At 40.5% G+C, this 27,545-nt stretch overlaps 1 protein-coding gene across 1 annotated transcript; it reads left to right on the forward strand.

Moving 5' to 3' along the window:
* Nucleotides 1-299: 299 nt before the first annotated feature.
* On the forward strand, nt 300-27,166 carry LOC149840504 (gamma carbonic anhydrase-like 1, mitochondrial). The gene is made up of 2 exons (XM_090003187.1): nt 300-676; nt 26,483-27,166. The coding sequence occupies exons 1-2, from the start codon at nt 328-330 to the stop codon at nt 26,857-26,859; spliced, it is 726 nt and encodes a 241-aa protein (XP_089859313.1). The 5' UTR covers nt 300-327; the 3' UTR covers nt 26,860-27,166.
* Nucleotides 27,167-27,545: the final 379 nt, after the last annotated feature.

Here is a 27,545-nt window from a genome sequence, read left to right on the forward strand (position 1 = left end):
TACCCGGTTTGGTTCATGTAGTTCTTATCGGGTCCAGATATGATTTTTAGACCTGATTAAACCCGGATCCTGACCCGAAACCATACCCGAAATCTGGTCCAAGTCTGGTTTACCTGTGTCCGAACCAAACCCGACCGTTGACACCCCTAAGCTATTGGCAACGCTCTTCTGCGTGTGAGATAAATGGTTAGGACTTGATTTATAAACTCAAACGGTAATCGCGATAATATTTTCGGCCTACTCGAACTCTCACGCAGGAAGGGGTAAAACCGTAAAAGGGAGCATGAGCCGGCCCTCTCTGCTTGTTTCTGTTGTCTGCGAGAAGAAATGGCGAAGCTGCTCCGGCTGTCGAGAAACGCCCTGAGGGCGGCGGCGGAGAGCCCGCCAGTCCTCCACCACTTCTCGACCGTCTCCGGAGGGCAAGCGGGCGGCCACGTAAAATGGGATTACAGAGGGCAGAGGCAGGTGATCCCGCTGGGGCAGTGGGTTCCGAAGGTGGCCGTGGACGCGTACGTCGCCCCCAACGTGCTTCTGGCCGGGCAGGTCGCCGTCCAGGACGGCGCCTCCGTCTGGTCCGGCTCCGTCCTCCGCGGCGACCTCAACAAGATCACCGTCGGCTTCTGCTCCAACGTCCAGGAGCGCTGCGTCCTCCATGCCGCTTGGTCCTCGCCTACGGGTCTGTTCTCTCCCGTTCCCTTCGTTTTAGGGCTTCGGCTTTTTTCGTGGTGGAATCGAATTTAGGTTTTTCTCGATCGCGTTGGATTGTTTTGATTTAGTTGAAAGTGTTCTTCGATCGAATTACGGAGAGATCCAGGAATTTTAGGTGCTTCGTTTGTTCAAACGAGGCTGGTTTGTTTCCCGTGTTCTTGGTTTTTGCTTTGAACATGCCGAATTAGTTTTTCCTTTTTCGGTTTTTCTCGTTTTGATTTGATGAGTTGTGTTTGGACGGGAGCTGGAAATTAGTGGAAATACAATAGAGATTGAGGTTGGTTTTGCTTTGTTTCTGTTCTGTTTGTTACTCTGATCGTGTTAACTCTAGGTTTCTTTTTTTTTTGTTTTTAATGGAGGAATTTCGTGTTTATTTTGGGGATTTAGACCAAATCTAGGGTTTAGTGGAAATGTGATGCGTTGTTGTTATTGGGTTTGGCTATTTCCGTTCTTGTGATTCTCTGATTGAGCATGCTAAATTTGGGATATTTTCTTTTTTGGGAACAAAAGCTAGGGTTTAGTGAAAGTTTCTAGGGTTTATCGGTCTTTGTGCTCTTCTAGGGCTTCTTCATTGAGAAGGGCATACTTAAAATTTAACCGATGCTTCCTTGATTCACCTCTTATCACATTGTTTCAAGTGTCACTCTTATGCCGTTATGCGTATAGAATATGATGAGGTCCATAAGGCTCAGCTAATCTTAGAAGAATGAGTCGATCAAACCTCTCTTGAGTTTCGCAATGATATACATGTTTCAAGTTTCACGATATGTCCAAATTAGATGACTACAAGTGAAGGGTTTCTTTTCTGGAGCTGTATGGTGTTTCACTTAACTGTTCGAAATTGCTAGTTCCTTTAGTATATTTCAATTTTGTAAGCTTCCTTTTGAATTTCCTGTCCTATCCATCTGGAATTTTTCTGCTGATCCCTTGTTTATTACAATGTGTACTGAAAATTGCACTTTTGGGTTTGCATTTTCTATGTTGTAGTTCCACTCAATAATGAAGTCTTGCTTGCTTTCCCATTCTAACATGATTGTTTGATCCTTATTTTATCAACTCTATGATGAAAATAAGCTGGCAGACTGGCTTAAAATTCAAATTTTGGTTTCTTTTCTCATATGTTAAAAAAAGGAAAAAATAATGGCAAGGCCTAAAAGTGACCAAGTCTCAAAAGAAGCAGCATAGAATTGTTAAAAATTATGTAAACTGAAAGCGGGAATTTTTTGTGTTATTGATATATTATTAATGCATGTAGATCTAAAAAAAAAACAGTAATAACATTTATTGTTGTTTACACATTTCTAGCAGTATGTTGAACATCACATTGGTAAAGCATCAGTATCAATATAACAGAGTTTTTAATCTTGTAGCTCTATGCCTAGTTAAAATAAAAATTGCTTTATGGTGTTAAAATGTTGCTCTATCTTTTTCTTATTCTCTGGTTGTCTTGTGGCCTATGTCACATGGATACGGCTGCAGATACGGGGATACAGTCATTTTTATGAAGTTTTCAATATGACTAGTATATAAGGGGATATGGAACGACAGCCAAAATGGAGTGTTCGTGTAACATAGCTCGTGGCATGAGTATCTTCAAAATGGCTTTGGGGGACCATGAACTTTCAGTAAGGGTGTGTTTGAATTGCATTAAATCTCGGATCACATACAAGATAATGGATATGAAATCCTAGGAACTCATATTATTAGTTTTCTGGTCTGAACACTTCAAATCGGAAAACCTCAGATTTGTGTTGTTTTAGGTATCTCAAATCATCAGATATGAGATCTCTAGTTTGCTTGAGGGTCAGATGGTGTGGGCCCCACTCCAGATCCCTCCTTCAGCCAAGAGATCCAAGGATCTCCAGGGCAGTTCGACACGCCTTAAGAGAATCTTCTGTTTGGAGATTCGACGTGCCACCAAACTTTTAGTGATTCTAAAACACCAAGTGTCATGATGGTAATCAAAACAACCACGCTTGCTTTCTTTAGGTTTACTGTTGAGATCATAGCAAGGTTTATTTGAATGATAAGGTATTTTTCAACATACTGAGTGCACTTTTAACTTTTTTATGTTAATTGGGTTGAGTCGGCAGCAACTAGAGTTGTTATAATGGAATTTGTTATTAACTGATGGTCAGATCCTGGAGCAATTCTGATAAGAAGCCAAAATTTGGCAATGGAATTTCTAAGGTGAGTCATCTTTTTTACAATTTTCTGGGAATTTTGGGTGATTTTGGAACATTTGAAAATTTAAATGTATTTTCTAAAATCACTCAAAATTAAGATTGTATTTCAAAAACTACCCATGTATCCACACTCACATCGGAAGGATTTCTCTATGCATGCAACCAACAGGATGCTAGGAATTGCACCTTGGTATCATGGTTGAATGAGGATACCCTAATGATGGGATCTCTCCATTATAGGACTAATCATAAAATACAATTTTATTTTGTTCTCTTCCTACTTTCTGTGCCACAATTGTCATAGCAATAAGGAAAAGCAAGAAGTGGTGCAGGAGGAAATGGCCTTGGCATTACATTGCATTTTGGATCCAGGAGTTTGTCTTCTTTTGGGAAAAGTGGCACCCGATGGAGAAGATGGAAACGAGAGCTCTTTAACACGATAACAACATTATGTATGATAACAAGTAAACAACATAATAATAAATTATTTAGTATCTGTTATGTCTTATTAGTTGAAAAGAATTACACCATCATAGTGCATGAAACCTTCAAAGCAACAAAAGGGAACAACACCAAACTGGTGGAAATCACACATTTTCCATGTACGGATGCTACTATGGGGAGTTCACAAGTAGCTTACATCATTTTTCATTGAATGACATTAAAATATTAGGAAATGTTGGTTCCTGCTACAGTACAATTTTATTATTTAATTATTTTAGTTTTTATTTCATTACAAAATGATTTATGTATCTGATTTCTATTTATTAGGTTGATTCACATTAAGTTTATTGATAATCTTACTTACAGTGTTAATTTCAAGGCACTATTTGACGAGACAAGGCCACACTTATTGTGTAGTTTCTCCTTTTACAGCATGCCATTCCTTTTACTCTGATCTTGTTGTGTGAGATAGTCTGTTTTAATATTTTACATGTTCAAGCATGTCTCCTTAATGTTTTCATGCCCCATGCAATACAAGTTTCTTGGGTTCTTTATTTAGTATAAATTGATTTTGATCGATTTATTTTTATTCTTTATGTCTCAAAGTAGATAAGATGCATTTGTAATGAAATACGAACAAAAGCAAACACGCGCCTCTTATGAGCTTACAAGAAAACAACCAATCTACAAAAGAACCACTTGTGAATCAATCCACACACCCACACAAGGGCCAAGAAAGTAAAAAACAATAGCTTTTGTATTAAACAATGCTTGAGAAAGCATAATGAACATACAAGGGGTGAACCCCCATTTATAACAAGAGAAAGAGATAGGGAGCAGCCCAACTAGTTGTTGCGCTGCTTGTGACCGTTGGGAGCAGTTCCAACAGCTACTTGGAGCTGTCCCAATCAATGACATCATAAACCAAAGAGTAAAAAAACAAAAGAAATAAAATGTACAGTCAGCCCCTAATGGGTTGACTTCTATTACAAGGTAAAATGACCGAAATACTCTTGATGGGTATTTCGGTTTACATACATATGGACATACATATATATTAATACACACATATACACACACACACACACACACATATATATATATATATATATATATATATATATTCTTAATACCCTCCCTCAAACTCACAGTGTCATAACGGAGAGTTTGTCAAGTAGGAAGTGAAATATGGGTGATGGGAGCACTTTAGTAAAGAAGTCTGTCGGTTGATATTCTGATGGTACATATAGCTGTGAAAATCTCTACAAAAAGAGATTGTGTGTAACACCACAATACAAGAAATACAAAGAGTGCACAAAGGCACAAAGGAGAACACTCACAATTGCACGGATACACATGCACAAAAGCATGAAACAAAATGAACTTCAATTCATAAGTTCCCAAGAGGGGCTTTACAAAAGCATTGATATTGCATATGCTCTCACAAAAAAAGATATGTTTACAAGGGCCACTAAGGCCTATTTATAATGCAAAAAGAAGCCACAGGGTGCAACTCAATATCACTGTTGGAGCTGCACCCAACGGTCACATTTGTGACGGTTGGGGCAGCTCCAACAGGTATATGGAGCTGTCCCTTTCACAACAGTCAAAAAGAAAAAGTGTAAAAAGAAAAAGGTGTAAAAGGCAAAAGTAAATAAAAAAAGAAAAAGTAAAAATGTGCCCATTAGGGTGGCTGACACCTATTGAGTAAAAAGACTGAAATACCCCTGATGGGTATTTCAGTTTACAGTTAAAAGAGACATAATATTTTAACAATAGCAACATGATGCTCTTCTTATGAAATTCCTCACGAACGTAGTGGCACTCTATTTCAATGTGTTTGGTCTTTTCATGGAAATGTATGATTGCTTACAATGTATACTGCGCTCTTGTTGTCACAACATAATTTTGAGGGTTCTGCAACGTGAACTCCCAAGTTCTCTAACAATTATCTCAACCATACTAATTCAGAAGTAGTTGTCGTCATGACACGATACCTTGCTTCAATGGAAAAGAGAGACACCTTCTGCTGCTTCTTGCATCTCCATGAAATTAGAGAATCACCTACAAAAACACAAGAACCAGTGGTTGAACGTCTATTCATTTACATCCCCTCTCTAATTTGAATCAAAATATGCAATAACTTCTAACGAACAGGAAGATGAAAGAAATAACCTATAATTAATAGAATTTTTAATATATCTAATAATTCTCATTGCAGTACTCATATGTACTGTAGTGGGAGCATGCTGAAATTAACTAACATAATGAATAGTACGAGAAATATCACGACGAGTAATAGAGAGATAAGATAAAGCTCCAATCATTTGTCTATATGGAGTTGGATCCTTCAGAGGTTTTCTATCATCTTTCTTCATTTTTGCATTGATGACCTTTGGAGTATCAACTCGTTTTTCATCTAAGAGTCCCAATTGTTCGATGATCTCTATTGCATATTTAGTCTGTGATAACAAGTAACCACGAAGTCAGTAAGCCACTTCTATTTCAAGAAAGTATCGTAGAAAACCAAAATCTGTCATATCAAAGTTGGCTTTGAGCATATCTTTGATATGACTTACTCTTTACTTATCACCTCTTATGATAATTATATCATCAACGTATAGAAGTAATATCATCATTCTTGCATTAGAAGACTTAACAAACAATGTAATGTCAGTATAACAAGATTTAAAACCAAGTTGTGTCATCACATTACTGAATCGATCATACCAAGCCTTAGGGTCTTGCTTTAGGCCATACAACATTTTTCATAATTGTATAATTTTTCATGTGCTAAACTTAATCCTATGTCACATAGGTGCGGGTGCAGATGCGGGTACGGGTGCGGATGCGGCGATGCAGCACTTAAAAAAAACTTGGGTGCAAGGGTGCGGGGAGGATGTATATATATATATATATAATTTTTATTAGTTTTAAGTTAACACTATGTGTATTTGTGTGCATTTATGTATTTATAAATATAATATAGATAAAAATGGTCTTGATTAGGGTTAACTGAATCTACTTTTGGATAGAAATGGACCTCAGTGTGGTTGACTTCACCTAACACAAAGGAAGTTGTGTCCAAGTGTCGCACCCGCTTGGGTGCGGGTGCGACTTGGGTGCGGTGCCCTGTTAGAAGAGTCTGTGTGACATAAACTTAATCTTGGTGAGGAATCCATGTAAACTTACTTATTGAGATTTTTATTCAAAAAAACATTTTTCACATCCATTTGAAAAATAGGTTATTTTTTAATTGATGCTATAGAAATAAGAGTTCTAATAGTGATCATTCAAGCAACTGGATCTAACATCTCATCATAATCTATTCCATATTCTTGACTGGGCAATTGGATATCATAGTCTATTCTATATTTTTGACTATATCCTTTGGCTACTAGTATGACTTTATATCTTTCTAATGTGTCGTTACTTTTAGTTTTAATCTTCTAGACCCATCTACATCCTATAGTTTTCTTTCCTTTAGGTAATGTTTGAATTTATGAAGTTTTTACCTTTTCTAAAGCTTTTAATTCATCATTCATTGCCTTAATCTATTCTTGGTGATTTTTAGCATTATGATAAGATAATGGTTCTACGTATGAGTGTATAGACATTAGACATACTTTATATTTGGGTTCAAAGAAATCATAAGATACAAATCTACTAGGAGCTTTTGAAATTCTCATGGATCTTCTAACACTAGAGGAATCTATATCTTGATTTTAAGAATATCTTTATAAAGCACATAGATGATGGTCTTCAGTATGTCAAATATAGATTTGAATTTCACTATGAGATTGGTCTATATTATCAAGATCCTCGTTCGCATTCCCATGTGCATAATGAGTGTCCTCATTGTCACTCTCATGCAGATCATGAATGTCATCACAACTCTCATGCTCATTGGCAAGGTAAAAAAGAAAAATGAATAATTACAATGCTCTTGGATTTTATCTTTACCAAATTCATTTTCGTTTTCAAGAAAAGTGACATTTCTTGAGACATATAGCTTGTTCCTTTTAATTTCATAACATCTATGCCCTTTTTTATTTTCGGCATAGCCTAGAAAAACATAAGGAATAACTTTTTAGGAAGGTTTGTCATTTTTTTTAGTATAGACAAAGCATTTATAACCAAAGACTCTCAATCTCTTGTAATCGGGAGATGTTTTAAATAATTTTTCAATGGGAGAAATATTTTCAATAGTTTTTTAAGGCATCCTATTTATCAAATAAACCATCGTAAGAGTGACTTCGGGCCAAAATATTTTTTTGGAACATTTCTTGATATAAGAAGTGTTCTAGTAGTCTTAACAATATGTCTCTTGTAATCGGGACATGATTTTTTATAAATAATCTCATGTAAGTTAAGATAGTTTTTGAAATCCTTTGAAATAAATTCTCCTTTGGAATCGGTTCTAAAGATTTTAATATTAGTTTTAAATTGAGTCTTTGTATAACAATCAATTTTTTGGAAACAATCAAATACTTCGGATTTGTGTTTAAGAAAATATATCCAAGAGTGTCTACTATAATCATCGACAAAAACAACATAATAAGATACTCTTCCTTTGGATATAAGCGGAGCCGGTCCCCATACATTTGAATGTACCAACTCAAATAAATTTTTTTGATATAAAATGACTAGGACCAAAAGGTAAAGATTTTATTTTACCAAGGATGCAATATTTACAAACAAAATCTCTTTCTTTATAACTTGTAAGAAATGAAAAAAAATGTAATTTTGACGCACTATGCTGTCATAGTCTCTTGTGCCAATTTTCTATATCTTTCTTTTCCACAAAATTGCAAAAAATATTTTTTGATAATTCAAGATTGTCTATAACATAAATCTCCTCTTTTGCGACCTCGCCCAATCGTTTTCCCGGACTGAAGATCCTGTATCAAACAATCATTAGATGAAAACAAGATTTTACATCCATGATCCACAATTTGGGAAACAGATAAGGGATTTAAATTTAATTTTAATACTATAATATTTGGTAAAAAAAAATTGATGTTTTTGAAAAAACCCAAAACCTTTGATTTTAAATAAGCTCAATCAGCATTTGAAACATAAGAATCATTTAAGTTAGTATGACATTCAGATAGTGTGGACTCATTTGGAGTCATATGAAAAGAAGCACCAGAATCAAGAATCCAAGAAGTCTTACTGAGATCAATGCATGTGGATATGGTTACGCTCGAGAAGGAAGAAACTTGATTCTTGAACATTGGTTTTCGTGCCGACATGAGTTGTACCAAGGATAATGAGCCGATGCATTTGGAGTCATCTATACCATTTCTTTCAAGAGATGGTCCCACCGACACCACCTTCTTATCATTTCTTTGATTTACTTTCCTTCTTTTAGGGCAAAAAGGCTTCATATGGCCCGACTTGTAGCAATGGTAACATATAAGTTTGTCACTTTTCTTGTATTCATAATCGCCTCTTGTTGTTTTGGCTTTTTCCATAATCATTGGAATTTCTTTCATTCTTATTACTTCTTCCAAAATAGTTTTTTCAACCTATTTTTCCTTCATAGTTAGTTTTTCAAGGGTTTCAACTATGGTAGGTACACCTCCTCTACGAAGAAGGACCGATTTGGTTCCTTTAAATTCGGGTCTAAGCTCATTAATAAATTGGTAGAAATGCTTTGTTCTAATTTGTTTTTCATGAAGTTCTACATCTTGGGGGTAATGCCACTTTGGCTCTAGAAGAGCCAATTTATCCTAAAAAAGAGAGAGGACATTGTAATATTCTCTAATGCTTATCTCTCTTTGGGTCATAGTTCTTACCTTATTTTGCACATTGCATATGTGAGCTATATCCTTAAAACTATATATATCTTTAAGATACTTTCATGCATCATTAGCAAAACCAATTTTTGCTAATCTATATCTTTTTTGATGTCAACATTATTAATGAGCCATCCAATTATCTTGGAATGACCCATCCTCCATTCTTTCTATTTTTTTCATATTTGGTAACGGCCTTAGACATTTCTTTTTTTTAAAGAGTCATTTCCTTTTCATTTTTTTATCTTGGTAAGTATAAGTTTAAGCTCTCTTTCGGTGCCATCAACCAAACCCATAGACTATGTCACACAGACTCGGCTAGGGGGTCGACGCTGTTAGAAAGTGACTTTGAATACATTAGGTTCAATAATGAACCCATACACATGCACACGAAGTGCGAATATACCCACTCAATGGAACAACACAAGCACATCATGTGTTAATACATAAACCCATAAAAGGGGTAAATATGACTTAAAGTCATAAGTTGAATATTATTGAGGAAAAGTCATAAGTTGAATATTATTGAGGAAAAAGGAAGAAGAGGGTAAAAACCCTATACAATGGAGCATAAGCTCCTACAAGGAGTAAGAAATACAAAGGGGAGAGCCCCTATTTATAACAACAAAAAGGAGCCTTGGAGGGGCTCCACACATAGACGTTGGAGCCCCTCCAACGGTCACAAATGTGACCGTTGGAAGGGGCCCAACGTCTATTTGAGTGGGCCCCCCAAGGTACCTTTTGGTACTTGAGAAAAAAGAAATAAAAAATAAAAGAAAAAGAAAAATAAAATAAATTACAATCACATTCATAAAGTGAATGTGCGTAAAATAGAGGAAAAGACTAAAATACCCCTACGGCTAAACAAAATGAAAAAATATATATAAATAGGAGGATACATATACATATATACCATATATGTATATGTATCATCTTTTATATATATAAAATATATCTAATTACAACAATAGATGGGTACATTTTAACAGACGCACCAGCGTCAACACACCCCGACATGGGTGCGGACACGGGGCGGACTCGGTCAATAGGTGTCGGACTCGGTCAACGCACCTGTGTCGAGTTCGTCCACTTTATAGACTCGGTCAACTTTGATCGAGTCTATAAATGTCCATATTTAAAATTCATTTTGGAATCGGGTCGGATCCAGACCCGACTTGGATCCAAAATGAATTTCAAATTGACGTCAGGGCCGAACCCTGATGCAATGGAGAAAACCAAGGCTAACCTTCTCTTAATGATGCTAACAAAGATCTGTTGGTGCAGGGTGGAGATCGACTGTTTTGATAATGGTTTGCCGCTGGCTGCACTCCTCTAATGCACATCTGTGCAACACACGTTAACCCAACAATCGTGGGAACAAGGAAATGGCTCGGATCAATTGATCCGAGCAATAGTTTTATTATAAGCCTGGTAAAGAAAGGACTACCAATAGGCAGTACTTACAAACAGAGGAACAAATAAAGAACAAACTAGAAGATTAACAAACGTAATAGGCTAGGAAGAAGAATTAACGAACAAAAGCAAGGGCGTGTGGCTGGAAGCCAAAATAACAAAGAGGAACTGTGAAATAAATATGCCAATCTTCCCTGCACGCAATCCTAGGATGGATTATTTAAAGGGTGCAATTGGGTCCGGGTCTCGGGTTCTGTCCTGGACCCGGGACTACTGTTTGTTGTACGCCTGTTTGTTGTTGGATCTGGATCTGGGATGTCGGGGCCTGTGCTCGCCTGGAGTAGGTATGCAGGGGTACCTCATTCTTGTGTGTCAGTACCAGGATCTGGCTCAGATCCACCACTCGGGTCCGATCCCATCGTGCAGGTCAGGTTCCCTGCCATGGTTGCTGTATGGACTTGGGTCCATCCTGTTCTGCATCATTCTTCCCTGGTTTGGAAGAAGTCGTTTGTGACGACTTGTTGTCTCCACAATAAGCATATAGATCAGACACATTGAAGATAGGCGAAATGTGCCAATCTTCGAGGAGTTCAAAGAGGTAGGCATTCAAACCCAATTGCCAAAGAATCTTAAAAGGGCCATACTTCTTAGGACTCAACTTGCCATAAGTACCCACTGGAAATCGCTCAGGACGCAAATAAACCCATACTAGTTGACCGACTTGAAGCTGGACTTTCTGATGACCTTGGTCTACGAAAGCTTTGTAGGCTTCGTAACTTTCAACAAGTTTGGCTCAAACCTGTCGGTGGATATCACGCATATACTCAATGACATCAAATGCGTCTGGGGCTGGATTTAGAAGACTGGACATAGGTGCTAAGTCCACTACATGGGTGGGTGACCGACCATAAACCACTTGGAAAAGAGACTTGCCTGTGGACCGGTTGATGGAGCTGTTATATGCGAACTCGGCTTGAGGCAATACTAGGTTCGAAGTTTTGACATTCTCCCCTACTAGACTCTATAACAGGTTTCCTAAGGTGCGGTTGACAACTTTGGTTTGGCCATCGGTTTGAGGGTGGTAAGCACTACTGAACTGAAGCTTGGTCTTCAATAAGGCCCATAACGATTTTAAAAAATGGCTCATAACATGCATGTCACGATCTGAAGTGATCGTGTGAGGTAAACCACGAAAGCGGGCCACGTTCTTGAAGTAATAGGAAGCTACTAGCGAGGCGTCAGTGGTTTGCTTACACAGGACAAAAATAGCCATTTTTGAAAACTGGTCAACAACGACTAAAATTGAATCAAAACGACGCGGGGTTTTGGGGAGACCCACAATAAAATCCATGGACATGCTTCCAGGGACGCTCGGGGATGGGTAACAGAGTATACAATCCACTATTCTGACATCGACCCTTGGACACTTGACACACACGACAACTCTGAACAAACTTGACAACATCTTTGCACATTTTGGGCCAAAAGTAGTGTTCATCTAACAGAGGGAACATCTTATCATGTTCAAAATGCCCAGCTAGTCCCCTTTCATGTAACTCGAAAATCAACTGAAATCTAAAAGAGAAAGCAGGCACACTTAACTTATTACCGCGAAAGAGGTAATCATTATGTATACTAAATCGCTGGTTGATTGTGCGATCAGATGTGAGGTACCCTTCCCAGACTTGCTGGAAATCAGGGTCCGTCGGGTACAACTCCTTGCACTGTTCGAACCCAATGACCTGCACTGACATAGTCATTAGAAGACTGTTCTTCCTGCTAAGAGCATCAACCACCTTGTTTAGAGTACCAGATTGATGGCGAATCGTGAAGGTGTACTCTTGCAAGAAACTGACCCACTTAGCATGACAAGTACTCAACTTCTTTTGACTATTCAGATACTTCAATGCCTCATGATCCGTGTACAAGACAAACTCCTTATAAATAAGATAATGCCTCCAATAATGAAGGGCTTGTACCACGACATAAAACTCAACGTCATAAGTGAAATATTGGCACCTGGACTGAGTCAGCTTATCGCTAAAGAAAGCAGCGAGTTTGCGGTTCTGACTCAAGACTGTGTCAATCCCCACTTTAGAGGCATCACACTAAACCTCAAAGACTGCATTAAAATCAAGAAGGGCCAAGACAGGGGCACTAGTCATTTTCTCTTTGATAATCGTAAAGGCCTTTCTCGCAGCAGGCGGCCAATGAAAACTAGTACCTTTTAGGCACTCCGTGATAGGGGCCATGAGGGTGCTGAAGTTTCTCACAAAACGTCGGTAAAAAGTGGCTAACCCGTGGAAACTACAGATCTCTCCTATAGTCTTTAGGGTAGGCCAATCTACGATCGTGCAGTTTTTTTGTGGAATCTGCCTTAACTCCATCAGATGACACAATAAAACCTAAGAATACGACACTAGATATCGTAAACTCACACTTTTTGGCATTGACATATAATTTTTCTTTCCTTAAAATCTCTAAGACATGACGCAAGTGACTCAAATGATCAGACAAAGACAAGCTATAAATCAAAATATCATCAAAATATACAACGACAAACTTTCCTATACAAGGACGCAACACTTGGGTCATCATATTCATGAAAGTACTTGGGGCATTAGATAACCTAAATGGCACGACTAACCACTCATACAACCCATCACGTGTCTTGAATGCCGTCTTTCACTCATCCCTCTCTCGGATACGAATCTAGTGATACCCGCTTTTTAAATCGATTTTGGAGAAAATGGAAGCACCAGCCAACATGTCAAACATATCATCCAAGGGATGGGAAAACAATATTTGATAGTGATGCGATTGATCGCTCGACTATCTACACACATGCACACAGACCCATCTTTCTTAGGGGTGAGCAGGGCGGGTACTGCTCAAGGGCTCACACTCACGAATAATGCTCTTTTGCAGTAACTCCTGAACCTGCCTCAACAACTCGGCATGCTCGAATGAGTTCATGTGATACGCGGGGAGGTTAGGGAGACTCGACCCTAGAACAAAATCAATAGCGAGCTGCACCACCTGCGTGGAAGGTAAGCCATCTGGGAGGTCATCTGGCATAATGTCGCGAAACTCCTCAATAAGGGGCAAGGACGTACTCGTCGACGACTTAGCCACCAGGGCATAACAATAACCATTCTCTCGACAATGGCTCAAGAAAGACTGGTAGGATAGGCTTGCAAGCCGGGGAACTCGCTCAGGCTTATCCACCGTGGGAAACCCAGTCTCCTTGATGGGGAGAAGGACTATCTTATGACGCTTAAATATGAACGAGTATGTGTTCCTACGGCCATCATGAATGGTCTTGCGGTCAAACTGTCAGGGACGTCTCAAAAGGATGTGACACGCATTCATGGAGGCTACATCACACCACACCTCATCGTGGTAATGCTCCCCATGGAAAACCGGACTAGACAACGATGGGTGATAGGGACCTCGTTCCCCTTTTTGAACCATGCCATCTTATAAGGTTGGGACAGTTTCTCCGTTTTTAGGTTCAAGGTCGACACGACGCTCTCGGACACCATATTCTTGCACGCCCTAGTATCAATGATAAATCACACGCGTGCCCTTCACAGTTGCACCGAGTTCTAAAAATGTTATTCCGCAACCATTTTGTCGAGGCCAACTCTCGGGGTGCGGTCAAAACATGACAGATGAACAACAAATTTTCAACATTGCCGTCGAACTCTACGACTTTCCTCTCGTCGTTTCCCTCAACAAACGACTCACCCTCGCTCTCGCTATCGAACACTGACTCAACAATACCCTCGACGAAATGGGTGCTCTTGCTCACGGTGGGGCACTTGGACGCAACATAACCTAACTCCTGACACCTGAAACAACGAATGGTAGACTCACTGGGCTTGGCTTTGGATCTGGTGTGGTAAGCGGGTCTGGACTGGTCGGGTTTGCTAGGGTCGACTCTAGGGGTGGACTTTGAGTCTTCCTTCCTAGGGGAACTCGCTCTCCTGGTAGGGAAACTCGACTTGGGTCGACTGGACTGGTCACTACGGGAGACTCGATAATCCTGCCTCTTTTTCAACTTCGCCTCGATGTTCATGGCATAACTGCTTGCCTGATCTAAAGACTCGACTGTGACACAACTGAAGTTATCAGAAATAACATGACATAGACCAGAAATATACCTCGTGACCTGTTGGCGAACGGTCTCCTCGATATGCACTCGTTGGGAAAGATGATGGAACTTCGCAGTGTACTTCGCCACAGTTCGGGTGCCTTGACGCAAGGTAAGGTACTCCTTGTAGGCTCTCTCGGCGTGGTCTGACGGCATGAACTTGGACTGCATCTCCTCCCATGTCTGTACGCGCTCTATCCCCTGCCGCTCCCTCGAACTCTGCAGCACAACCCACCATGTCTGCAATAGGCCTCTCAACCGAGTAGATGCTAGTGAGACACGACAATGTTCAGCGACAGTGTAGTAGTCGAAGAAGAACTGGACGACATAAGACCAGTCGAAAAACTGTTCTGCATCGAAACGACCTGTGAACTCTGGAAGATCCAGCTTCACCTCGTATGTGGAGGGGTGCTCTGTTGCTCTCTGCTGACGGGCCTCCACCATGCCTACGGGGTACTCGTTCCAGAAGGCGTCATCATCCATCACGACCTTATCTCCTTCGCCACGATAATGCTCTCCTGGTAACTGATGCTGACGAACTCCGACGACATGTGGTCGACGCTCTGGTCGCGTCGGTCCCTACTGAATCTGCATAGGAATTTGTCTCTGTCTTGCTTGCCCGTGAGAGAACCATCTACGGTCGACGTTGGGGCACCGGTATGACAGGTGGTCCTACTATAGGTGGAAGGGCTGGTCGAGATTCAGGCTCTAGGTGGGTAGGAATGGGATAATAAGGGTTTGGGTTATGGGTTGGGCTAGGATAGTGGTGTTGGGTCGGGTATGATAGTGGGTTTTGGATCGGGGATGGGTTAATGGATTGGGTCTGGTGTGGGTATTGGGTTTGATTGGTATAATATTGGGATGATTCACCCGATTGGATCTGGATCAGGTCTAGTCCTAAGCTACTCGTCGGACCCAGGATGGGATGAGTAGGACCATGGATCGAGTTGTGGTGTGAAAAGGCTTAGTTTGAACTCAATCCTTGATCCGTAACAAAATGGGTCTGGTTTTGACCAGACTCAAATTCAAACTGGAGCTCCGTTCAGGTCCGATACAAATTTGGGTCAGCATTGGATCCATTTTGGGGTTCAAACATAATGGATTGGGTCTGGTTCGGGGCGAACCGCGAACCAAACCCAACTGGGTAGGTCGGGCAAGGGGGTTCGTAACTCGGACTCGCTCCCGAGGACCCAAAGGGTGGACCCCGAGACCCGGGTCTGGGTCCTGTAGTAACAAAGTTTGGTCCGGACCCTCTCAGGTTCGGAGCCATCCACATAGATCCGTGACCCTTTGCGCGCAGGTGGGCTGCAGTAACGCCCCCACGCGTAGGCTCAGGGAAGTGGGTCATGGGCCTGTCTGACGTTGCTGTGCCAGCAACCTGGCCTAGCGTCACGATGGGGCCTTGCGACCCGGGCCCAAGCTGCAGCACAGGCACCGGGGCACGAGGTCAGGCCTGTGCACCAGAACTCACGCTGGGATACACGGCTAGAGCCCCGTGACTTGGCTGACTTGCACCGACAACCTGATTAGTAACCGTGACAGGTTCCACAGTGGGAGACGGTACCAAATTTGGAGTGTAGGCGCGACCAAGATGGATCAGCTGACCTGGTTCAACTGTGGTAGCAAATAAGCGACTGTCCGCGTCGTCACCCAAGTTTGCTCCTGTTTTCATCATTGAAGCCGCGCGCGCATCTCCTGACGACTCGATGATCACAAGTCGATCTTCAATCCCATCGATGCGCTTCGACATACGGGGTCTGTGCTCGCATGGAGTAGGTACGCAGGGGTACCTCATTCTTGTGTCTTGGTACCGGGATCTGGCTCGGATCCACCACTCGGGTCCGATCCCCGATCCCATCGTGCAGGTCGGGTTCCCTGCCATGTTCACGCTATATGGACCTGGGTCCATCCTGTTCTGCATCAAACCCTAAAAGGGGCTTACGACAGGGGGAGGGGCTTACGAAAAACCCCTCCCTGCCGATCCTTCCCTCTCCCCCAGTCGTCCGGCAATCCTCATCCTCTTTAGTCTCGACGGCGACCCAAAAGGCGATCGTAGCCACAGGCGACGCCAACCACCCTCTCCCCCAGCCACCGGTCCTCTCAATCTCAGGTGTGCCCTCCCTCTTCCGTTCTTCTTCCTCTTCGTCTGGCAGGGGGCTCCCTCTGCCTCGTTCGTGTTTTTCGACAGGGGGCTGCCTCCTGCGTCGGATTTGTGTTCCGGTAGGGGGCTCCGCCCCCTACCTCAGTTTACCGCCCCCTGCCTCATTCTTGTTTTGCGGCAGAGGGCGGAGGCCCCTGCCATATTTTATTTTGCGGCAGGGGGTTCCCCTGCCTCAAATATATTTTTCGGCAAGGGGCTCTCCCTGCGTCGGATATGTGTTATGGTAGGGGACTCCACCCTCTCCCTCGGTTTATTTTCCGCCCCCGCCTCGTTCTTGCTTTCCGGCTGGGGGCGGAGGCCCCTGCCATATTTTATTTTCCGGCAGGGAGCTCCTCTGCCTCAAATATATTTTCCAGCAGGGGGCTCCCCCTGCGTCGGCATTGGTAATGTTTATTATTAATTTATTGATATATATATATATATATATATATATATATATATATATATATATATATATTATAGCCGAGTCCTCGTGTCTAAAATTTTTGAACTTGTGCAACACCCGTGTCGCACCCGCACCCGCACCCATGTGACATAGCCCATAGACCATTTTTTTATATTTTATATTTTACCATGGATGCCCACATCACATAGTATCATTGAGTCTTATGGGAATGGAGACGACCATTTCTCTTTCATTCTCCATTCAAGAATTTGTTGAAGAGAACTTTGATGGTGCGTTTCCCGACCTAACGATCCCGTGAACTGATGCTCCATCAATTTCACGATCCTCTTCTTGGCTTTTCTGAATGAATCACAACCCAAGAGCATATGCTCTGATACCATGTAATGAAATACGAACAAAAGCAAACACGCGCCTCTTATGGGCTTACAAGAACACAACCAATCCACAAAAAAACCACTTGTGAATCATTTCACACACCCACACAAGGGCCAAGAAAGTAAAAAATATTAGCTTTTGTATTAAACAATGCTTGAGAAAGCATAATGAACATACAAAGGGTGAACCCCCATTTATAACAAGAGGAAGAGATACTCTCCAACAACTAGTTGGAGCTGGAGCTGTCCCAATCAATGACATCATAAACCAAAATGTAAAAAAACAAAAGAAATAAAATGTACAGTCAGCCCCTAATGGGTTGACTTCTATTACAAGGTAAAATGACTGAAATACCCCTGATGGGTATTTCTCGACATACATATATATTAATATATATATATATATATATATATATATATGTAGAAAGGAGCAGCCACCTGTGTAGAGAGAGAGAGAGAGACGGCTGCACAGAAAAACTCAATATCGTTAACTTTGATTAGGGCTTCTCTCTATATTAAATAGAGAGAGGCAAAAAGAAAAAAATACATCTAAGTCCTTATTAGAATAAAATTTCAGAAAACCTCTAATATAAGAGAACTTAACCTAAAACCACCTATTCTCAACACTCCCCCTCAAGCTGGAGCATAAATATCAATCATGCTCAGCTTGTCACAACATTTGGAGAAATTTGGCCTAGCAAGAGGCTTTGTAAACATATCTGCAACTTGGTCTTCTGACTTTAGGTATTTTGTAGTGATATGACCAGCTTGAATCATATCTCTTACATAGTGGCAATCAACCTCAATGTGCTTTGTTCTCTCATGAAAGACATGATTGTTTGCTATATATGTTGCCGCTTTGTTATCGCACATCATGGTCATTGGAGAGGAAACCTTCACCTGGAGATCATGAAGAACAGTGCGAACCCATATCAATTCAGCAGCTGTTTGGGCCATAGCCCGATATTCTGATTCTGCACTCGACCTGGAAACCACATTTTGTTTCTTACTTCTCCATGAAATCAAGTTGTCTCCCAAAAACACACAGAATCCTGTGGTAGACTTTCTATCTACTACAGATCCAGCATAGTCAGCATCAGAATATGCTACTATCTCCAGAGTTCCACCTTTCCTGAACAATAACCCCTTTCCAGGAGAGGATTTTAGATATCTGAGAATCATTATGGCTGCATTCCAGTGTACATCAGTTGGTTTGTCCATAAACTGGCTAACTTTGCTTACTGCTAAAGCAATATCCGGTTTGGTCACAGTTACGTATAATAACTTCCTTACTAGGGAGCGATAGCTTTTGCTATCAACTGGTTTTGACCCTTCTTCAAACAACTGAACTTTATGGTCCATGGGAATATTTGCTGGTTTAGCTCCCAACATGCCCGTTTCCTTTAATAAGTCAAGAACATACTTCCGTTGAGACAAAACCATCCCTTCACGGCTTCTAGCAACTTCTATACCCAGAAAATACCTGAGTGAACCAAGGTCTTTTGTAACAAAGTGTTTTTGAAGATGAGACTTTGTGGCTTCAATAGCTTTCACATCATCTCCTGTAAGAATGATGTCATTGTTAGAAAGTGACTTGAAATACATTGGGTTCAATAATGAACCCATATCTATGCACGTGAAGTGCAAATATACCCATTAAAGGGAAACAACATAAGCACATAATGTGCTAACACATACAACCCATAAAAAGGGAAAAATATGACATAAAGTCATAAGTTGCATATCATTGAAGAATAATGGAGAAGGGGTAAAAACCCCATTACAATGGAGCATAAGCTCCCTCAAGAAGTAAGAAATACAAAGGGGGAGACCCCTATTTATAATACAAGAAAGGAGCCACCTAGGGGGCTCCCAAAGGAGTCGTTGGGAGCCCCCAACGGTCACATTTGTGACCGTTGGGGGCTCCCCAACGACTCTTTGGGGAGCCACCCAAGGTTGCGCAAACCACGAAAAAATAAAAAATAAAAAATAAATTTAAAAGGAAAATTACAAACATATTCCCAATAGAATATGCGTAAAATAGTGAAATGTCTAAACTACCCCTATGCATATAAATAGAAAAATATATATTTTATATATAATTAAGATAATACATATGCATATATACCATATATGAATATGTATTATGCTTTATATATATAAAATATATATATATATTACAAATGTTGAATGATACATTTTAACAGTCATCCACATATACCACCATAACAACTATGCCAGAGCTAGTTTTCTTTATAAAAAGTGTATGATCTGTTGCTGATCTATTAAAGCCAAAGCTTGACATCACTTCAAACAACTTTTGAAACCATGCACGAGGACTTTGTTTCAAGCCATAAATCGCCTTTCTCAATCTGCACACCTTCTGACACTCCCCCTCAACCTCGAATCCTGGAGGTTGTTGCATGTAAACGGTCTCAGATAGATCCCCATATAGAAATGCATTTTTCACATCTAATTGACACAAGCTCCAACCATGCTGAACAACTACTGAGAGAACAAGACAGATGGTACCCATCCGTGCAACAGGAGAAAAAGTTTCAAAGAAGTCAATTTCATATGTCTGAGTATTCCCTTTCGCGACTAATCTGGCCTTGTACCTTTCAATAGAACCATCAGATTTATATTTTATTGTATATACCCATTTACATCCAACAATGTCAGCATCTGCTGGAGAATCAACTAGATCCCAGGTATGCTGAGATACTAAAGCTGTCATTTCTTCTTGCATAGCCAGCTTCCAGCGAGTATCAAGTTCTGCCTGTTGATAGTTCAGAGGAATAGTTTCAGCAGATAAGGCTGAGATAAAAGACTTCATCTGATGTCCAATTCTGGCATGGGAGACAAAATGAGATATGGGATATAAGGTACATTGTCTTGTCCCCTTTCGTAGAGCAATAGGCCTGTTATCATCATCCTGAAGATCACAATTGTCAGTAGAACTTACCTCAGGAGAAGAAGAAGATGAAGGCTCTTACAGAAGTGGAGTTCTACGCACATATACCAATGGTGGATTATTAAATCTGGAAGAGGATGAAGTTTGGTTCGGCAATGAGGGCACAAATTCCAAAGGAAAAGGAGGTATAGGTAATGGAAAAGACTCAGCTGGATCCACCTGCAGTGGGGAACCGGAAATAGAGTAATATGGAGAGGATTCCAGGAAAGATACATCCGCACTGACATACTCTCGGCGAGAAATAGGATCATAACATCGATAGCCCTTTTGATTTTTTGGATAACCGATAAATATGCATTTTGTAGCTTGAGCGGCTAATTTATCACGGTCAGGGCCAAGTTTGTGTACAAAACAAACACATCCAAATATTTTTGGTGATAAAGGAAAAAGTGGAGCATTAGGTTTTAGGATATGTAATGAAATTTGATCACCCACAGAAGACGAAGGCATGCGATTGATCAAATAGCAAGCAGTGGTAATTGCATCACCCCAGATTGAATCATAATGGTCCTGGCAACATCAAGGAGGTGTCGATGTTTTCGCTCAGCTACCCCATTTTGTTGAGATGAATAGGCGCAGGAAGTTTGGGGTTGGATGCCATGATCTTGGTAAAATTGAAACAGACATTTTGATTTAAACTCGAGAGCATTATCAGTGCGAACAATCTTGACAATAGATTCAAACTGAGTTTTTATTTCAAGAATTAGAGATTTGATAATGTTTGGAACTTCAGATCGTTCTTTTATTAAAAATACCCATGACAACTTAGAGAAATCATCAACAATAACAAGATAATACCGACACTGAGTCCTAGTTGGAATCTTACTAGGACCCCATACATCTGCATGAAGAAGTTCAAAAACTTTATTACTAGACTGACTCTGACTCGAAGGGAACGAACTTCGATGATGCTTGCCCAACTGACATGCTTCACACTGAAATGATGTGTTGGAAGGAATATGAGGAAAGACCGACCGAAGTTTTGACAATGAAGGATGACCAAGACGACGATGCCACTGAACAGGACTGTATAAATGTTCCACTGCAGCGTGAACAGTACCCATTGGATGATGTAGGTAGAAAATTCCATTTTTTTCATAGCCTCCACCAATCTTCTTCCCCGTCAGCAAATCCTGAAAATGACAACCCATTGGATCAAATATTACTCTACAGTTTTGTTCTTTTATAAGGCAACTAACAGAGAGTAAACTTTGAGGAAAGTTTGGAGCATGAAGAACATTTTTCAACTGTAATGAGGAGGATATAGAAATATTTCCCTGACCAACAACCGGGGAGGAGCTCCCATCGGCTAAGGAGACTCCAAGCTGAGCCTTAATATCCTTTAGATCTGAAAAAACACGTGAATTTTCACACAAATGTCTGGAAGCACCAGAGTCAATAACCCACTTACTATCAGTCAGATGAAGATGATTGCCGGTTGAATATGCAACACCAGCTACAGGAGGAGTGGAACTCAAAGGTCGAAGAGCTATCAGCTCATCATATTCTGCACGACTAAGGGTGATACTACTTTCATTTTCAGTGATATTCTTTTGTACATTTATTGCCTCGAGAGTAGTCACATTTGCTTCAGGAGTATATGACTTTGATGAAGAAGATGTTGGCCGACCATGCTTATCCCAGCAACGATCTTCTAAATGTCCAGATTTTCCACAGAATGTACATTGAAGCTTTCCTCTGCCTCCCATACCACGTCCACGTCCACGTCCACGTCCTCGTCCTCTGATATTCTGAATATTTCCACGCCCATAACTAGATGGGACAACAAGAGCAGATGACTGAGTTACCGGCTGAGACTGTGGCAGAGAGATCGCAAGTCTACTCAGACGATTGTAAGCATCAGCAAGAGTGGGAACATCTGATCCAGTCAACATTTGAACTTTTGCAACAGAAAAATCTGAAGAAAGACCTGTAAGAAAACGAGCAACCATGGTTTGTTCTTGATGATCCTTTTGCTTCGAGCAACAAAGAGGCCTGTGAGCATTAAGTCTTTCAAACGCAGCTTTGACAGACGCATAGTACTGGGCCAATGTCTGATCTCCCTGTTGCAAATTATATATTTCCTGTTCGACTTGAAGGATACGACTTACATTCGTTTCTTGTGAGTATGTATCACGAAGATTGTCCCACATCAGTTTGGCTGTATTATAGTAGATCAATCCATCTGTAATATGTGGTTCGACACTATTCATGATCCATGACATAACTATGTCATTATCTTCATCCCAAGTAACATATTTTCTCAACTTCGCAGTGGGTTCGCCTTCCAACAAAATGTATTTTCGACGATGTCCAGATACCGACATCATAAAAGTTTTGGACCATCTGGCATAGTTGGTTTCATTCAACCTAACGGAAGAGCCATACGAGAAGGGGTTGGCAAAAGCCTTATACTCCTCAATCTGTTCCATTTTCGAATCACATTTCGAATTTTCAGCCATACTGCTCACTAGAACAGCAAGTATTCAAGTAGAATTTTCCACCACTGTAAGGAATCAGCCCTGCTGTTTCTAAAAAAAACAGTCCACAACCAGCAGGTAATCACTCCTGCTGCTTTCACGACAAATGGATAGCTGAAACTAACACAACACGAAACACAACTCACCCCAGCAGGGAGTCACGACCATTGCTGCACCCAAACACACCACGACGAACAATAATATTCAGTTGCAACACAGATGAACACGACAACTGCTGTTCCCCAAACATATAAAGCATAACTGCCAATCAGTCTTCAAAAGACAATTAAATAGATCAATCATATCTCGATCACACGCAGCAAACAACAACAAAAAAATCCAGAATCACGGTAGTCCCGCAATCAGCACAGAAAACATGACAATCTCGGCTGGCACGCAGTATCACAAAAACTTGCTGCGTGACCCAAACAGCAGGAACAACCAACAGCTCACGGCTGCGACGCAGCAGCACGGAAGCCTGCTGCGTGACCCAAATAGCATGAACTAGTCAATCACGGCACGTCAATCACAGCAGGCATGCACCAGCAGGAACTCGTCAATCTCCAGAAAATCACGACAGGAAAAAAAAACTCCCACGAGAAAAAAAAACAGATTAAAAAAACTGTTTACAGCTCCAGGAGATCACGACAGATCTAGGTAACATCCATCCTTAGATCTGACGACAGATCTGGGTAACATCCCAGATCTGTTATCAGATCTCCCACACTAGTGCAACAACAAACCTGATTTTTACGCAGTCTGAATTTTTTTTTTCATTGGTGAAGATCAGTCCTCTTCGTGATCATGCTCCCGAGATCGAGGGCTTTGATACCATGTAGAAAGGAGCAACCACCTGTGTAGAGAGAGAGAGAGACGGTTGCACAGAAAAACTCAATATCGTTAACTTTGATTAGGGATTCCCTCTATATTAAATAGAGAGAGGCAAAAAGGAAAAATTACATCTAAGTCCTTATTAGAATAAAATTTCAGAAAACCTCTAATATAAGAGAACTTAACCTAAAACCACCTATTCTCAACAATATATATATATATATATATATATATATATATATATATATATATATATATATATATATATATATATATATATATATATTAGAAGCACAATCTTAACAACATTATATATTCTTTCCTTTTGGTATTGTGCTCTAGTTCATGCTGAATAATATATTGCTACTTGGGACAAAATTGTTCTTGCTTTCTAAATATCATGGTGTCCAGCAATGTTATTAAAAATGCGCCTTAAGGCGCAAAAAGCACGCCTCGCTTCAAGGCGAGGGGCTTTATGCCTTGAGGCGCATGTACAAAGCGCAACAGCCCCGAGGTGTGCGCCTCATACGCCTTGAGGCGCGCCTCAAGCCGAGGCGTACACACCTTGAATTTTTTAGTCAAATGAAGGTCAAAGCCCTCATTTGACAAAAAAATAGGGTTTTTTTTACACAGTTTTAACTAAGTTGCTAGTAAAAAATTGGGTCTGATCCATAAGACACCGGGTCTCAAACATAAGCCCCCAAAAAAATTTTTATGCAGTGGGACCTGCGTCGTGGGGGAGCCCCCGGACCCTTAATGCAAGGGAAAAAACTTTGAATCAGGCTCCACAACTCATCTGTTGGACCTATGTTAAAATGAGTAGGTCCAAACCTGAATCCGACTAAGTAATGTAGGTATCAGATCAAGATTCAGTTTTAACTGGATTTTTATAAGAAAACTATACCCAGATCCGATAAAATGAAAACATGCATTTTCTAATATATATATATTAACATTTGGTTGTTAATGCTAAAATGCATTTTCTAATTATGACATGATATTGTTAATGCTAATATGCATTTCGTTGTTAATGTTAATTTTTTATTTAATGAATGCTCATGTTTTATTTCTTAGATACTTACATAGATCAAGTTGTTGCATTAATGTTATTTTTACATGTTAATCTCATATTTTTTCAGTATTTATTTGGGATTTTTTATTTCTTGTTGGTTGTTGCTTCATCAATAAAGAATTTTTTATTTATTTATAATTTTAGATATTTTTTATAGTTTTTTAAGTTAAATTTTTTTTTTTGAGGCTTACGCTTTACGCCTCGAAGCTTACACCTCGCCTCAGATTTTGGTGGAGCGCCTCGCTACGCCTCAACGCTTTTCACAACACTGGTGTCCAGTGATACTTGTTTTTATCCTTCATTAGGACCATGCTTCTTTTTTTCTTTTTCTTTTTCTTTTTCTGTCTTTTTTTTTTTTTTGTCAATGGGGTAATGCTTTGCCTCCCAAAAGGAAAATTTTCCAGTTCCAAAATGGTCTGCAGTCCCCACATTAAGCCCTTGTGTTTATGTTTCGTTTTGCAAATTCTAGTTAATTATAGCATGTACTAGTTGTATTTATGGAACCTGAGCAACATTATCTTTTGTGTCCATCGACCAGCATTATTTGTGTAGTGATTTATGATGTTATTCCTGTAGGGTGAGGTTGAATGTTGAGTTGCTTGTCACCTTTATTAGAAACGTTTCTTTCGAACATATTCTTTTTCTTGTTATCATGTGATGTCACCAAGCAGTTTGTCGCATCAATATCATGGGTTTCATTTTCGAAGATGAGGCACACCACCTGCTCTCTTATGCTAAAGGTAATCAACATCATGTGCATGAGAAACTCATAAAAGGAATCAAGGCATTCTTCCCCTTGTTTTGTGTTCTTCTGGCTCCCCCTCCCAGCGGTGCTGTCATATTCTGTGAGTTAACCAAAGTTATGGTTCTCTTTAAGTTCTTACGCTCATAGACATGTTAAAATCTACATTTTTCTTACTAAGTGGGCTTATTTAGACCAGGAATTGGGGATTGGTGAACCATAACCTTTTTTATTCAGAAGCTGGGGCTTTATTTATCTAGTGCACCTGTTCAACTTAGATAGGACTTAGAGCCTGAGCTTTTCCTGATGCTAATGTTCTTCTTTCAGTCTCTTATTTAATAGTGGTTGTTTTCTCTGTGTTAGCTCTTTCATGCAATTGGTTTACACCATCATGACTGGGACTGTAAGTACGGCAGGCTTTGCCAGCGCGACTAGGTCTTTGATCCTGAGGGTTGTTTCCCCATCCTTCATGGAAATCTGGCTTTGCATGGCCGCTCCATATTTTAATGTAATTGTGAGCATCCATGATTATTGTCTCAAAACTTGGTCCTGGATATTTGGTACATAGATGATGTGTTATCCAACGAAACTTCGAGAAAATTAGAAGATAAAGGAAATCATAAATAACTTGTCAAGTAAATGGAGAAGGGAAAATTACAGAAATACATCATTTTTGCAATATATACCCAATGCACACGCATTGAAACTAATGTGTATTTGTAACTGCTCTGCAGGGCTTCCTGCTGACACAAACATTGAGAGATTCGTGACAATCGGTGCTTATACCCTTTTAAGGTCCTGCACAATTGAGCTCGAGTGTATCATCGGCCAGCACTCTGTCCTTATGGAAGGTTCACTAGTGGAGACTCATTCGATACTCGAGGCTGGGTCGGTGGTTCCCCCTGGTAGGAGGATTCCAACTGGTGAACTTTGGGCTGGAAACCCGGCTAGGTTTGTCCGGCCTTTGTCTCATGATGAGATCCTGGAGATCCCCAAGCTCGCGGTGGCAATCAACGACTTGAGCCGGAGCCATTTCTCAGAGTTCCTGCCATACTCTACTGTCTACTTGGAGGTGGAGAAGATGAAAAAATCACTCAAAATTACGTTGTGATTGCCAAAAAGGCAGTGTCAAGACATGGTTTTTCTTTTATTGGTCTCTTTGCTGAGCAATTCCTTTCTCATCTGTTTTGGAAATTTAGATGATAATCCTTGTGAAGATTTGGCCTTCTGCGCCTTCAAATAACAAGTGTTGTGAAAATAAGAGGTTGGAATTTAGGCCCCTTCTTAACTTTTCCATAGATTTGTTCCTCTGAAGGGAAGGATTTTACTTTCCCATTTTGCTAAAAGATGAAGCTTGACAGGCTATTTTATTTACTTGGTGTTCTTTGGTAACTAAGATCTAGCTTTGTGTTTGGACCTGGAGAATTGAATCTAGACCCATCTTCCTGTATTTTGTCTGTTTAAAGCGGTGACTAAAATACCGTGTTTTTCTCATGATATTACTAGCAACTCTGACAAGCGGTCTGTTTTCATAACATGGTATAGCTGATGCCCCATGCCCCTGTCGATTTTCCCTACTCAAGCCTGTCCAACCAGGTGATTCCAACATGGCCAGATATGGTTGGCTGTATAGAAAATTTATATGCATCTCCCGTTCTCTACAACGATTGTGGATAACTTCCGAGGGTGAGCTAAACCGCATGTGGGGAGGATTCAGTGATTGGACTGAGTGTTTTGTAAGGTAATGGGAGGGAAGAGGTGTGAGCAATTCAGTTCCACTCATCCCCAAAGTCATCC

The sequence above is a fragment of the Nuphar pumila genome, chromosome 4, assembly GCF_984573655.1.
Source record: "Nuphar pumila chromosome 4, dmNupPumi1.hap1.1, whole genome shotgun sequence".
In the NCBI taxonomy this organism is placed as follows: domain Eukaryota; kingdom Viridiplantae; phylum Streptophyta; class Magnoliopsida; order Nymphaeales; family Nymphaeaceae; genus Nuphar; species Nuphar pumila.